Source organism: Gastrolobium bilobum, unplaced genomic scaffold (assembly GCF_033153095.1).
Source record: "Gastrolobium bilobum isolate Gb01-03AN ecotype WA unplaced genomic scaffold, APGP_CSIRO_Gbil_v1 utg913, whole genome shotgun sequence".
NCBI lineage: Eukaryota > Viridiplantae > Streptophyta > Magnoliopsida > Fabales > Fabaceae > Gastrolobium > Gastrolobium bilobum.
The window spans coordinates 535,225-550,357 of NW_026900059.1; the positions used below are offsets into that span (position 1 = coordinate 535,225).

The window sequence follows — 15,133 nt, forward strand, 5'->3', positions numbered from 1 at the left end:
TTTCTCCCGAACCAAACACTGCCTTATATACTATTTAGAAATTAAAATTTAGAGCAGGGTTGCGACCTTAAGATTAGCAAAAATAATATATATATATATATATATATATATATATAAAAGATTAATGGTTCTCACATTATAGGTGATGATTTTTATCTCCTACGTACATATAAAAATATGTTGGGCCCATGTGAGGCTATATGAAGAGCAGAGAGAGAAAATAATGTCTCATAAATTTTGAGGGATTTGGTCGGGATTGGCTTTCAAAGATCCTGTATTATGTAGTACGTATTTTCAGTTTTTCCTTTGATTTCAAAAAAATAATAATAATAAAATAAAAAATTATCTCCAATAACATAAGAAATAATAATCCAAATATATATATATTGGTAAAAATATTTCTGCAGCCGCAACGACAGGTGTATGGTTATGATTCCTCACATTTTATGCTTTCATCCTTTGTATGATTATGATTCCCCGCATTTAATGCTTTCAAATATATATATATATGGCAAGTATTTGATTGTTGCACGTACAACAACTGCAGAAATGTAAATCCCACACATATATATATATATATATGGGGTTTATCATGTATTATGTCATTGCATCGTTCTGTCACCCAAAACTACATCGTTTGGGATATTTATTTCCCTTATTTATTTGATCGAAAATGGATATTCTCTTTCTCTCTCTTGTTTTATTATCATTGATATACCTTTTTATGGTTATGATTTTCTTGACTAGACAAATCCTTATATCTAGTGATTGGATATCAGACGGATCCATATACACACACACACATATATATATATATATATATATAAAAATATATATACCCATATAGGGAAAAATATTTCTCCAGTCACCGGAGATAAAATTATCTCCGGTGAGCTCAAAACGACGTCGTTTTAGGTTATAAGATTAAAAAATTATAATGATAAAGACTAATATAACCCTGCAATATATTATAATTACAAAAATACCTTAATTTTTGCCCCAAAACGACGTCCTTCTGTGACTGGAGAAATCCTTTACCCATATATATATATATATATATATATATATATATATATATATATATATATAGAGAGAGAGAGAGAGAGAGAGAGAAATCAGCAGTTAATATATGATTATAAGAGGTTGTAAACGAAGATAGGTTGTAAGTATAACATTCCCCTATATATATATATATACGAGACCGGTTATACTTATTATTGAAAACTTTTACTGCTCTAATTACTAAACTAAACATCGTTAATTTTTGTCAATTCAAAGGTTATAATTTTTGAGAATTAATAATTAATTAATAAATGTAAACCAAAAAATTATAACCGTCGGATTGATGGAAATTAACGGTGATTAGTATAGTAGTAATACTTAGAAATTTGACACTCAAATCCTAACCGTTGATTTTCACCAATCAACGATTATGATTTTCGTCAACCAAACTTATTAATCAATTATTAATTTCAATAAATAATAACCGTTGATTGGAGGAAATTAACGGTTAGAATTTGGTGTCAAATTTTAAAGTTCGACATTTGACACCGATGTCAAACTTTGAAATTTGACACTAAATCTTAACATTTGATTTCCGTCAATCAATGGTTATATTTTATTGGGATTTAATAATAATTTATCAATTATTAATTATAAAAGCAATTATAAATTTTTTCATTATTAATGGTCAGCACAAATATAATATAGATTTTTCTATTAAAATATGTATTCAAAGAAAAAAAAGTGCAATATCGAAATCATGTATTAAAAAATTTAAATGTATCTTCTATTATACTTTATAAAATTATAGATGTATTCCAATTGATTTATTTTACATTAAGAAAATTTACCAAATATACTCTACAAAATATTTTGAGATATATTTAAATTTACCAAATGCATCTTTGATTATACTTTTGGGGTCAATGACCATTTTGTCACGTTTTGGCAAAAAAATTACCAGAATGCCACGCAAACAGTAAAATTTCCCAAATTGCTACGCGGCATAATTCGCTACACAGTGTAGCGAATTATGCATGCAAATAATTCGCTACACAGTGTAGCGAATTACGCTACGGCAGAACCAAAAAGTGCCATGTGTCAAAATTGTTGAAATTCGCTACCCTATGTAGCGAATTTCAACATTCTGACACATGACACTTTTTGGTTCTGTGCATTCTGACGTGGCATATTTCGCTACACTGTGTAGAGAATTATGCCGCGTGACAGTTTGAGAAATTTTACTGTTCGCATGACATTCTGGTAATTTTTTTGCCATAGCGTGTCATTTTGGTCACTGTCCCATACTTTTGTCCCCTGACGCTTTATAGCACAAGTCACTGACTAAAAATCTTGTTCAACACTGGATTTAAAGTATGGAATTTTCACCTTTCATTTTATCACTCCTTCAAATTCTTACTTCACATCTGTTTAGTGTCTAGTTTATTTTAGTTTAATTAAATAAAAAACTGTTCACATAAATAATCTTTATTAACATATTTAGTTGTAAACTAAATTACAAGATTAGCTTGGCAATAGTTGATCATCTTTGAAAAATGCATAGTTATTTTTTCTTCCTTCATAATAACTTTCTTTTTGTAAATAAAAAATTTAAAGGGAATGTAGATTGCCTCATTCCAATATGGGGAATCATGTCATTACCATGGTGAATGGAATCATGTCATTATCATGGTGGAATAAGTCATGTCATTATCACGGTGGATGTAAATAAAATTTAAAGGGTTAGGATTGGGACCCCTTAGCCTTGAGGGTACAAGTGACCTTCCGTAATGTGGCCAGAATTTTGAATGCCAGTAAGACAAACATAATCAGAAATAAAGTCGTAAATAAATCAGAAATAAAGACGGCGTGACAAACAGACGCAAAGTGGAAGGAGAAAAACAACTACAACACCTCTTCTTCTCTTAAATTTCACTTGGTATCTCTTGAAGTAAGCCCTTGATTTCTGAGCCTTGATAAAAATGCCTACGTAAAAATACAAAAAATAAATAAATTAAAAATGTTGTTTTTGCTCTCAAAAGCATATAAGAATAGCCATACACAAATAGTTGAATTACACTCCATAATGAGTCGGTAGTCAAAAAATAACACAAAAAACTCTATAATCCAATAAATTACCAAATGATGATAAAACATCAACAGAATAAATACTAGGCCCTACTACGGATTCGAAAATATCTCTCAACACAGATATGAAGACTGCAAGTTTTTCTCAAAAAAATCAACAAAATTCCAGTCCTGCCAGAAACGAAATGATGAAACATGCAATGAAGCGGATGGGAGAATTGAATAGTGAGAGATTAGAGATACTCACCATTGCTCTGTGCTGAAGCACGATCTCTCCGCCAGAAAGTGATGGAAAAGGGTGAGAGTATATTAGGGTTTGCCAATGTTTTGCTATATAAGCGATTGGTTTGGGTGGGTCGGGTCGAAATGGGTTTTAGATTTTGTCTCACGAAAAAAAATATAATATAATAAATAGGGAAAGGATATTGTAACAACCAAGTTGTATTACTACCAAGTTACTATCAATCAATCTCATCATTAGATCGATTATGTTGATCCAACGGTTATATTTATTTCCGTCTTTATATGGTCATGATTTTCAAAATGTAATATTTTATATTTATTTCCACCTTTGTATGGTTATGATTTCTTATATTTAATGTTTTCAATTTAAATATGGGGAATCATAACCATATAAAGAAGAAAATAAATATAAACGTTGGATCAACATAATCGATTTAACAGTGAGATTGATTGGTAGTAAAATGGTAGTAACACAATTTAGTTGTTACAATATACTTCCCCTAATAAATATATATATATATATATGGAAGGATCCGTTTACAAAATTTTTGTACAAATTTTTGCAAATTACACTATGTACTCCCGGGAGAACATAGTGTAATTTGTAAGAGTTTGTAAATAAAAAGTTTATAAATATAACTCTCCCCTATATATATGTGTGTGTATAGGGGAAAATATTTCTGCAACCACTTTAGATAAGGTTGTCTACAGCTACCCTTTTTTAATTAAGTATGACCGGTCATACATTAGAATTGTATTTTCTCTCTCCGCCACGTCAACCAACAGTGTATGAAGAAAGAGAAAAAAGAACTGTTTTATTGTTATAACTAAGTATGACCGGTCATACTTAACTAAAAATGGTAGCTAAAGTGGTTGTAGAATTATTTTTTTTCATATATATATATATATGGTAAGATCCTTTGACACCTCATCTTAGAGCCATTAGATCAAAAAAAATCAACGACTCTTATTTGTAAGAATAATAAGTCTTACACCAAATCTTAACCATTGATTTTCTGCATCTAATGGTTAAGATTTATTACGTCTCACTCATTAATTAATTTCTAATTCTCAATAAATCTCAACCATTGGATACACGGAAATCAACGGTTAAGATTTGGTGTAAGATTTATTATTCTTACACCGGTGTAAGTTGATCTTATCCCATATACATATATATATATATATATATATATATATATATGGGGCAGGATATTCTTACATCGGTGTCAGAGTTAGAAGTCTTACACTCAATCTTGACCATTGATCCACTTGAATCCAATGGCTCACATTACTAACAAATTTGAGCCCTTAGATATAAGTGGGATTAACGGACAAGATTAAGAGTGTAACTTACACTGATGTAAAATTATCCTGACCCTGTATATATATATATATATATGTATATATATATATATATGTTATACTTGACACCTTTTTTCTTATTACTTCATACTATCAAATCTTAACCGTTAATTTTCGTTAATCTAACGGTTATAATTTATTAAAATTTATAATTAATTAATAAGCGTAACCCAATAAATTATAACCGTTAGATTGGCGAAAATCATAGGTTAAGATTTGGTAGTAAGAGCTAGTAAGAAAAAAAAAGTATAACAAACCCCCAAGGGTAGCTTAGTTGGCAGCTGAGCTCCCAAGGGATTGCTTGGTGCAGCGATCAAACCCTGCCTCAAGCAGTTTCTTGGAAAATCTTTGGGGGCCAGAGGGTAAGCCAAAAAAATCTTCGGTTGGGGGATTAGTCTCGTCCTTTCTCCGGTTGCGAAGCTTAGTGCACTCACTGTTACAATGAGGGGCTAGCCCAAACGGGCCGTACCCCGAGGGCATGGTGCCCGGAGAAGGTTGAATGGGGATACCTCCTGGCAATATACCAAAAAAAATTGTGTCGCTCTTATTAATTAAATATTAATTCTCAATAAATTCAATAATTATAACCATTAGATTAACGGAAATCGACGGTGATTGTGTTGGTTGTAAGTGTGGTAAAATTTTGTGGTGGGAAATATATTTTGTCCCTATATATAGAGAGATAATATCAACTTGCACCAGTGTAAAAAGAATTTTAAATGTTACACTAAATTTTAACCATTGATTTTGCATATATTTGACGGTTGTAATTTAATGGAAATTAATAATTAATTAATTAATGTAATCCAATAAATTATAGCCGTCATATTTACGAAAATCAACGGTTAATACCTGATAATATATAACCTGATTGTATAAAACCTGATTAAATTTTAATGTTATCGAGCGTTTGGTATGGTATTGTATACGATAATATCCTTCAATATTTAAAAAATTAATATATTAAAATAAATTAATTTAATATATAAATATTGAAATGATATATTAGTTCTTGGGAACTGTACTTGTAAGCAATATTAATACATCAATCCCGCAGCAGGCCTAATCCACCACTCCTAGGCTTGATTAAGTTATACATCATTTTGATGTATAAAGGGATCTTGTTGTACAAGCTTATACTATACGATGGTCACACCAAACAACTGAAAATGTCATGACATATAATATAAGCTCATACTACCAGGCCTAATACATCACACCAAACAGGCCCTAAATGACAAAAATATCATGTATTTGCTTTAAATTCCATGAACCATATTTCTTTTCACACTAAACCTGTTAATAACAATAATAATGACGACAAAAATGATGCGTCTGTTTTAGATCTCATGAACCAAATTCATTTTCACACTTAAGCGATTAACAATAATAATAATAATAAATAAATAATAATAATAATATATACTCTGAATGGGAACTAAATGAAAACGAAAACTATATTTCAAAAGAAAACTAAATGAATCAGCAATAACAGAATATTTTCGTCCCAAACTAGGCTCAAAAAATTATTAGTATATACCATTAATGGAATTTTAATAGAAAAAGGAAAAATAAATGAAAATATAAACTACATAAAAAATGAAAATTGTCGGTCCTATTAAACCGTATAATAATACCTCAAGGGTATGCGCTCAGAGATATCCTATGGATAGGTATCTTGGTTGGCTTATAGCCAATATCCCCATCACTGCGCACAAGCAATAGGCTTATAGCCGAGACGTGGGTGTGTGCACAGTGTGGGCAGAAGTAGTAAATGAGTTCAGAGTATATACCTGGGGTCTTTAACCTCTTATTTATAAGGGTTACCTCTTGGGCTTGTGTAGATCTCCCAGTTGTAGTAGGATTTAACTTCCTTTCTGTTGGGATAGAGACTCTATCCTTAGCTGCCTTACTGTTTTATATTGTTAAGATAATTGGAGAATTATCCTTTAAGGGATCCTTGGGTAGGTGGTTAGGATATGGAAATATTCCATAACAGTTGCCCCCCAGCCTGGCAGTTCGGAAGCTCGGACTGCTGGGGTGCCTAAGTTTGATTGATAAGTCGACCCTACCGAGGTGCTATGATTCTGCCTCGGGTCTGGTGTGACTACCTCTTCTGGGTTTAGCCTTTTATATTGGCTTCTCTTTTCTTGAAGTCTCTGAGTGGTGAGGCGGTGTTTGCCTTTTTTTGTTGACTTTTGCCGAGGTTTTTTAGTTTTGACTAGGCTTATAGTCAGTCTTTTATATAGGCGTTCGCCTAAGTTTTAGGATGGCATTTCGTGCCTCCTTAATAATTAACCCGACTTTGCACTTCCTGGCGTTAAGTGTCGTGGTTCCAGATTTGGCTCGGTTTCGCATACCAAGGTCTCTATTAGCATGAATTTCACTTTTTGCAAAGGTGTATTGTACTTTAGTGAGCACGGATTTTCTTACTACGACTTCCCCCTTTTGGATTTTACTTGCTGCCAATGTTAATATTGGGAAGGTCTTTCGTGCCTTGAACCATTAGTCTGGCTTCGAATACCATGACTTCTCTTGTTTTTTATGGACTTAGCTTCTTTTGCCATAGTCTTGGATTCTTGAAGGAGGAGTTCGCCTCCTCCATTTTAAGCCTGAATACGTATACTGTGGCTTTTATTTTGAGCCCCGCTTCATTTGCGATGGCTTTCTTTAAATTGACTCGGCTTTTGCCTTGTCTACACTTTTGAAGGCAATATCGTTGCCTTTCTGATTTTAGCCCGGCTTAAAGTACCGTGGCTTTACTGTTGGACTAGACTTTTTGCCAGTCTTGTTTGAGCTCGATTTCGCATACCGTGGCTTTCTACTTTGAGCCACGCTTCATTAGCGGTGGACTTTTTATCTGAACCTGGCTTCTTACGCCGTGGTTTTCTTATTTTGAACCCCGCTTCATTTACTGTGGATCTTTAATTTGAGGCTGGTCTGTTGGGCCGCAAACTTTGTCATTTGGCTTTGTTGCCAAAATCTTGAATAGAATCTTGAATAGGAGCCCAACATCATATGCCGCCTCGATTTTTCTTTTATCTCAAATTGGGGTGTGATCTTTTTCCAGGATCACGATCTCTCCAAATTCGTCTTCTCGGATTGGGGTGTGATCTTTTTACTAGAATCACATCTCTCCGATTCTGTCTTCATTTTATCTCTGATTGGGGTGTGATCCTTTTATTAGGATCACATCTCTCATTTTCTGTCTTCATTTTTATCTCAGATTGGGGTGTGATCCTTTTATTAGGATCACATCTCTCATTTTCTGTCTTCATTTTGATCTCGGAGCCTGAAGATAAGGCTAAGGCTGAGTTGAAGCTCAACGCCGAGGTCAAGCTTTAATCTTGAAGCCCTTCACTGGGCTGAGTTAGAGCTCAAGGCTGAGGCCGAGCTTCAATCTTGAAGCCCTTCATTGGGCTGAGCTCGAGGCTGATGCCGAGATTTTAAACTTGAGGCCCTTTGTTGGGCTGAGCTCAAGGCTGAGGCCGAGCTTTAATCTTGAAGCCCTTCACTGGGCTAAGTTGGAGCTCAAGGCTGATGCCGAGCTTTTAAACTTGAAGCCCTTCATTGGGCTGAGCTCAAGGCTGAGGCCGAGCTAATAAATTTGAAGCCCTTCTCTGGGCTAAGTTGAAGCTCAAGGCCGAGGCCGAGCTTTAATCTTGAAGCCCTTCATTGAGCTGAGCTCGAGGCTGATGCCGAGCTTTTAAACTTGAGGCCTTTTGTTGGGCTGAGCTCAAGGCTGAGGCCGAGCTTTAATCTTGAAGCCTGAAGGGCTGAATTGGAGCTCAAGGCTGATGCCGAGCTTTTAAACTTGAAGCTCTTCATTGGGCTGAGCTCAAGGCTGAGACCGAGCTAATAAATTTGAAGCCCTTCTCTGGGCTGAGTTGAAGCTCAAGGCTGATGTCGAACTTTTAAACTTGAAGCCCTTCATTGGGCTGAGCTGGAGCTCAAGGCCGAGGCCGAACTAATAAATTTAAAGTTGAAGCCCTTCACTGGGCTGAGCTCGAGGCTGATGCCGAGCTTTTAAACTTGAGGCCCTTTGTTGGGCTGAGCTCAAGGCTGAGGCCGAGCTTTAATCTTGAAGCCCTTCACTGGGCTGAGTTGGAGCTCAAGGCTCATGTCAAGCTTTTAAACTTGAAGCCCTTCATTGGGCTGAGATCAAGGCTGATGCCGAGCTTTTAAACTTGAGGCCCTTTGTTGGGCTGAGCTCAAGGCTGAGGCCGAGCTTTAATCTTGAAGCCCTTCACTGGGCTGAGTTGGAGCTCAAGGCTCATGCCGAGCTTTTAAACTTGAAGCCCTTCATTGGGCTGAGCTCAAGGCCGAGGCCGAGCTAATAAATTTGAAGCCCTTCTCTGGGCTGAGTTGAAGCTCAAGGCCGAGGCCGAGCTTTAATCTTGAAGCCCTTCATTGGGCTGAGCTCGAGGCTGATGCCGAGCTTTTAAACTTGAAGCCCTTCATTGGGATGAGCTCGAGGCTGATGCCAAGCTTTTAAACTTGAGGCCCTTTGTTGGGCTGAGTTGGAGCTCAAGGCTGATGCCGAGCTTTTAATCTTGAAGCCCTTCATTAAGCTGAGCTCAAGGCTGATGCCGAGCTTTTAATCTTGAAGCCCTTCATTGAGCTGAGCTCAAGGCTGAAGCCGAGCTATTAACGGTGAAGCCCTTCATTGGGCTGAGTTGGAGCTTTTTCCTTATGATTTAATGACCTCCAGGTCTTCACTTGCTCCATCAAGAATTGCGACGACGAGAATCTTTGTCAAATCGTCATCTGCTTGGATCTAGAGCTCCATTCTAGAGTCTCTCGGAGGATCAAAAGCCTTTTTTGCGGTAGGATTTGTCTCCTCATATGTATGTGGTTTCAGCAATTTTAGGGTGCGCGAGGTCGCCTACAATCTCTGGCTTCGTGCTATGCCGCGCGTGTTCACCATGGATGAGAGTCGAAATTTGCCGTTCCCCACAGACGGCGCCAATGTTCGGTCTTATTAAACCGTATATTGATACCTCAAGGGTATGCGCTCAGAGATATCCTATGGATAGGTATCTTGGTTGGCTTATAGCCAATATCCCCATCACTGCACACAAGCAATAGGCTTATAGCCGAGACGTGGGTGTGTGCACAGTGTGGGCAGCAGTAGTAAATGAGTTCAGAGTATATAACTGGGGTCTTTAACCTCTTATTTATAAGGGTTACCTCTTGGGCTTGTGTAGATCTCCCAGTTGTAATAGGATTTAACTTCCTTTCTATTGGGATAGAGACTATCCTTAGCCGCCTTACTGTTTTATATTATTAGGATAATTGGAGAATTATCCTTTAAAGGATCCTTGGGTAGGTGGTTAGGATATGAAAATATTCCATAACAAAAATTAATTGAGAAACATAAACTAAATTAGAAACGAAAACAAAAAAATCAGCAATAGTAGAGCTTTCCATCTATATCTATCTATATATAACTATAAGAGAGAAGCCATTAGAGGACAAGAATATCACGTGTCTCCTTTAGACCCCGTGAATCAGAATTCTTTTCACACTTGATCTGTTAGTAAAAATAATAATAATAAATTAATAACAAATTTTAAAAGAGAGCATTAATATTTAAAAGTGAAGGCCAGAATGTGACTCTTTAAATAACCGACGTATCTACCTAGCATTGACTGACTCGAGGTTAGAATGCCTTTAGAATACGTTGACTTTATTACAAAATTGATACACAGCTTATTTTCCAAGCCTACATCCAAGAATAAGAAGATAAAGAAATGCATGTTACCGTCCACATCACCCACAAGACCACAAGCAGTACTAAAAGGTAAGACACAAATAAAAAATAATGTGTGAAACAGAAAATTTTTTAGAACACATCCATCCAGGTTTAGTCAAATTTGACACAAAAAAACGCCAAAACAAGAAGTATCCAATTTTTTTATCTAGAAAATAAATTAGTAAAAGCAACAAAATTTTTCAAGAAAATGATTCTCTAAATGCAAGTAGGGATATGTTCTACATATGCATCACTTGTGATGCATACACAATATACTCTCAGTCGTCATCCTCATCATCATCTTCAGGAGCTTCAGCTGCAGAGTTGAGAGCTTGCAAGCGGGCGATCAACTTAGCTTTCCTCTCCTCATATGTAAGCTTCTTCAGGTTGTACCTGGAGAAAAGATACAAAGGAAAACTCTCAGGAATCTACAATCCGTAAGTAATATTGTAAAGTTAGCAAACCAAATATTCTCCACTCGGTCAGTCATTTAAATCTATGTTTGAATGAGGTAAGGAATGGGAAGGTAGAGGAAAGGAGTGAAAAAACAACCCTATCCCTTGTTTAGAAGATTTTAAATGGGGATAGGATTCCCCCTCCCAAGGCATCAAAGTTCTTCAACCTGAAATTTGAGCTTTTTCCTGTGGGGGATCCCCCTCCATTCCCTTGCTTACTTTCCCTTCCTTTCCTTTCCCCTCCACTTAAAATCTTCAAACCATATTTGCTCATGCCAAGCAAACAAATCAAAACAAATTTCTTAAGGATAGCTGAAATATAATAACTTACCTCTTGTGTTCCTTTGGTGGCTGCTTCTCAGATTTCTTTTCTGCAGGATCTGCACGAATGGCAGCATGAACCTTCTTGTACAACTCCTCAAGTCCATCAGCCTCAATTCCTCGCTTGATGTATTCCGGAAAGTGCCTCTGGTATTTCTCCGGTTCATCTTCCATCAAGGTCTGTAGAAAATATAAAGAGGTGGTTAAACAAATGTCTGCAAACTCATAATATTGCACTGAAAATTCCAACAGAAGTGCATCAAATAAAATCTTTGCACATGCCTTCATATAGGCAGCAACATGTCCGCCAAAGATGTATTTGCGGTGAATCTCAGCGTCAAGTTCTTTCTTCTCCTTATCAAAACCAGCAAACCTTTTGTCGCTGTGAGGAATATCCAAACCCCCATCAAGAGCTCCCTGAAAAGCATCGCAATTATTCAATTTGAGCATCCTTAAAGCAAAATCATTCACATTAGAATTGCAGTATAATATTGAGTACCTTCAGGGCACCAAAGACACGGTTGCCAGTTGTGGTCCTAATAAGACCAACATCAAGGAGAGCGCGGAATGGCCTCCTAGTATCAGCAGGTTCCACAGAGAAATCCTCTCCAGTAGCCTAATAAAAAAGGATACAACCAATTAACTTACACAGAATGAGAAAAAGATACGGAGAGATTAGAGTATAGCAAATTCATAGTTACCTCGACATTCCCCTCATATTCCTCATCCATTTCAAGCTTTTTAAGGACTCGACGAGCCAAGAGGAGTCCGGTGCAATAAGCTGGTCAGATTTTAAAATATTCAATAACAAGACAGAAAGGATGAAAGGATCGACACACGAAAATGTTGAAAGAAAATGAAAGGAGGATAAGGGATTTTCTCATAAAGTACCGGCAGCATAGTTCGTAAGGCCAATTTCAAGACCAAAGTGGGGCAGTTCATGAGCATATGCAGCAGCAAGAACAATATCACCGGCAATGCTAGCAGATATTATTTGTGCAACGATATCCTTGTTGGTCTAATTATGAGGTTAAGGTTTGTACTCACAGATAAACATCAACATATAATATAACTTCAATTTTCAAATGATAATATTTAAATGCTATGCTTAACCAGCATTGACTATTAATAACTAAAATTGATAGTAATGTGGCCAGAATTTTGAATGCCAGTAAGACAAACATAAAACTACAGACTAACAGTAGGATACAAAACGAACAACAAAGCGGTACTTTGGGGTGTTGTACTTGTTCTTATCTTGATTGATTAACCTAATCCTCGCTCGGTAATCAGTCTTTCCCTCTGCAAATTTTTAGGTAAACAAAGTCATCAACAAAGCAGAGATAAAGCGCGCATAATAAAGAAACACAAAATGAAAGGAGATAAACAACTATAATACCTCTTCTTCTCTTAAATTTCACTTGATATCTCTTGAAGTAAGCCCTTGATTTCTGAGCCTTGATAAATGCCTGTATTAAACATAAAGAAAAAATGGAAAAAAAATGTTGTTATTGCTAATCTCTCAAGCTTATATGGATAGCTACAAACACACACGAACCTAGTTGAATTAATATCCAGAGTGCATCAGTAGTCCAAAACTAACACACACACACACACAAACAACTGAATATACTCTATAAACCCTACAGACTCGAAAATATCTCATAAAACACAGATCTGAAGAATGCAAGTTTTTCTCAAACAAGAGAACAAAATTAAAGTTCTGCCAGAAACGAAATGACGAAACATTATATGGAGAGGATAGAAGAATAGAACAGCGACAGATTACAGATCCTTACCATTGCTCTGTGCCGAAGCTCGACCTCTTCCTCGAAGGTGATGAAAACGAGTTTGAGCAAATTAGGGTTCTTATTGAGGTGTTGATTTGGATGGGTCGGGTAGGGTCGAAACGGTATTAGAGTTTGGGTTTTAGGTTTATTTGAGATGTGTTGGGCTAGTGGGCTATAGGTTTGACAATATTTATCACAGCGTATCGTCCAGAACTATGTTAGCAGTGAGGTTTTTTTTTTTTTTTTTATGTTTCTCACGTTTATGACAGTTATCTCTTATAAACAAACAGAGGCTATTTGGTAGGTGTGATTTTTTTAAAATTCTGAAAAAGTGTTGTTGGGATTCTAATATATCCATATTTGGTACAAGAAATGCAAAATTTTTTTACCAAAAATCCAATTTACCCAGGGTTTTGACTGTAGTACAAATGATTAACTAAAATTCCATCTAAAAATACAACAAAAGGATGGTATTCCAAGTATCGGTTTGTTGGAAAAATTAAACGTAATTTTTGTGACTTTTTTACCCTTCCTTTTATCGTGCCCAATGAACAAAATAATAATGAGGATAAATATCTATAGAAGTTATTAGAGTATAAAAATATCATTTAAATTCCATAAAGCAGATTTCTTTTCTCACTTAACCGCTTAATAACAATAATAATGAGGACAAAAATGACATGTGTCTATTTTAGACTCCTTGAACCAGATTCATTTTCATACTTAACCGGTTAATAACAGTAATAACAGTAAATTAATAAAATAATAATAATATATACCCTTATTGGAAACTAAATGAAAATTGTAAAATAAATAAAAACAAAAGTAATATTTCAAACAAAAAAATAATTGAGAAATAAACACTAAATGAGTTAGCAATAACAGAAGTTTTCCGTCCCAAGTTGGGCTCAAAAAAATAATAGTATATACCCTTAATGGATTTTTAATATAAAAACAAAATTGGAAGATACATCAAAAACGAAAATTAATTGAGAAACATAAACTAAATTAGAAATGAAAATTAAATAAGTCAAAAATAGCATAAGCTTTCAATTTCTATCTACCTATCTATCTATATATAACTAGAAGACATAAGTCATTAGAGGACAAAAATGTCATGTGCTTGCTTTAGACCCCATGAACCAGATTCTTTTTCTATTTTATGCCCCATGAACCAGATTCCTTTTCACATAATTGGATAAAAATAATAATAATAAATTAATAAAAAATAGTAGTATAAAACTAAATGGGAACTAAATGAAAACATAAACTAAAAAAACAAAAGTAATATCTCAAACGAAAAATATTTGAGAAACGAAAACTGAATGAGTTAGTAATATAATAGCAGAAGTTTTTTGTCTCAAGTTGGGCTCAAAAAAATAATAATATATACCCTTTCGAGGATTTAATAGAAAAACGCAAACTAAATGAGACGGAAACTACATGAAAAAACGTAAATTAATTGAGAAACAGAAATTAAATTAGATACGAAAACTAAATAAGTCGGCAATAGCAAAAATTTTGATCCCAAGTTGGGCTCAAAAAAATAATTGTATATATCCTCAATGGGAACTAAATGAAAATCGTAAACTAAATTAAAATGAAAACTATATTTCAAACGAAAAGCCATTGAGAAACAGAAACTATATGTGTCAGCAATAGCAGAAGTTTTTCGTCCCAAGTTGGACTTAAAAAAATAATAGTATATACCCTAAGTGAGAACTAAATGAAAAAACGCAAACTAAATGAAAACTGAAACTACATTTCAAACAAAGGTTAAATGAGCAACGTAAACTAAATGAGAAACATAAATAATATGCAATCGAAAATTAAATGAAAAACAAAAACATATAATGCGTCACACCCATATCATAAGCCAAACTAACTGACTCACCTAACTCGTCAAATAGGATACATCAATATGTTCGTTGGCCATATTTTGTGTTTCGATATCTGTTGAAATGGTTGCAAGATTTGATTTCATCTGTGATCTGACACCATCTAAAGAGCAATGGAGTATCAAAGTTAGGGTTATCAGACTCTGGAGGCAACCAAACTTTTATTAACCCGAGATGGGAGACAATGAATGGATGATTTTAATAGACGAACGTGTG

General features: G+C 35.0%; 1 protein-coding gene across 1 annotated transcript; it reads right to left on the bottom strand.

The window, feature by feature from the left end:
• Positions 1-10,527: 10,527 nt before the first annotated feature.
• LOC133295047 (large ribosomal subunit protein uL18) lies at positions 10,528-13,154 on the bottom strand. The gene is made up of 9 exons (XM_061493823.1): positions 13,029-13,154; positions 12,629-12,698; positions 12,440-12,531; positions 12,121-12,247; positions 11,931-12,010; positions 11,729-11,845; positions 11,512-11,646; positions 11,240-11,409; positions 10,528-10,846 (listed from the first exon to the last, which is right to left on the bottom strand). The coding sequence occupies exons 1-9, from the start codon at positions 13,029-13,031 to the stop codon at positions 10,732-10,734; spliced, it is 909 nt and encodes a 302-aa protein (XP_061349807.1). The 5' UTR covers positions 13,032-13,154; the 3' UTR covers positions 10,528-10,731.
• Positions 13,155-15,133: the final 1,979 nt, after the last annotated feature.

Coding starts and splice junctions, on each gene's coding strand:
- LOC133295047 (XM_061493823.1), bottom strand. Junction 12,011..12,120: donor CCTTACGAACTATGCTGCCG/GTACTTTATGAG, acceptor AAATCTGACCAG/CTTATTGCACCGGACTCCTC. Junction 10,847..11,239: donor CCACCAAAGGAACACAAGAG/GTAAGTTATTAT, acceptor TCTTTTCTCCAG/GTACAACCTGAAGAAGCTTA.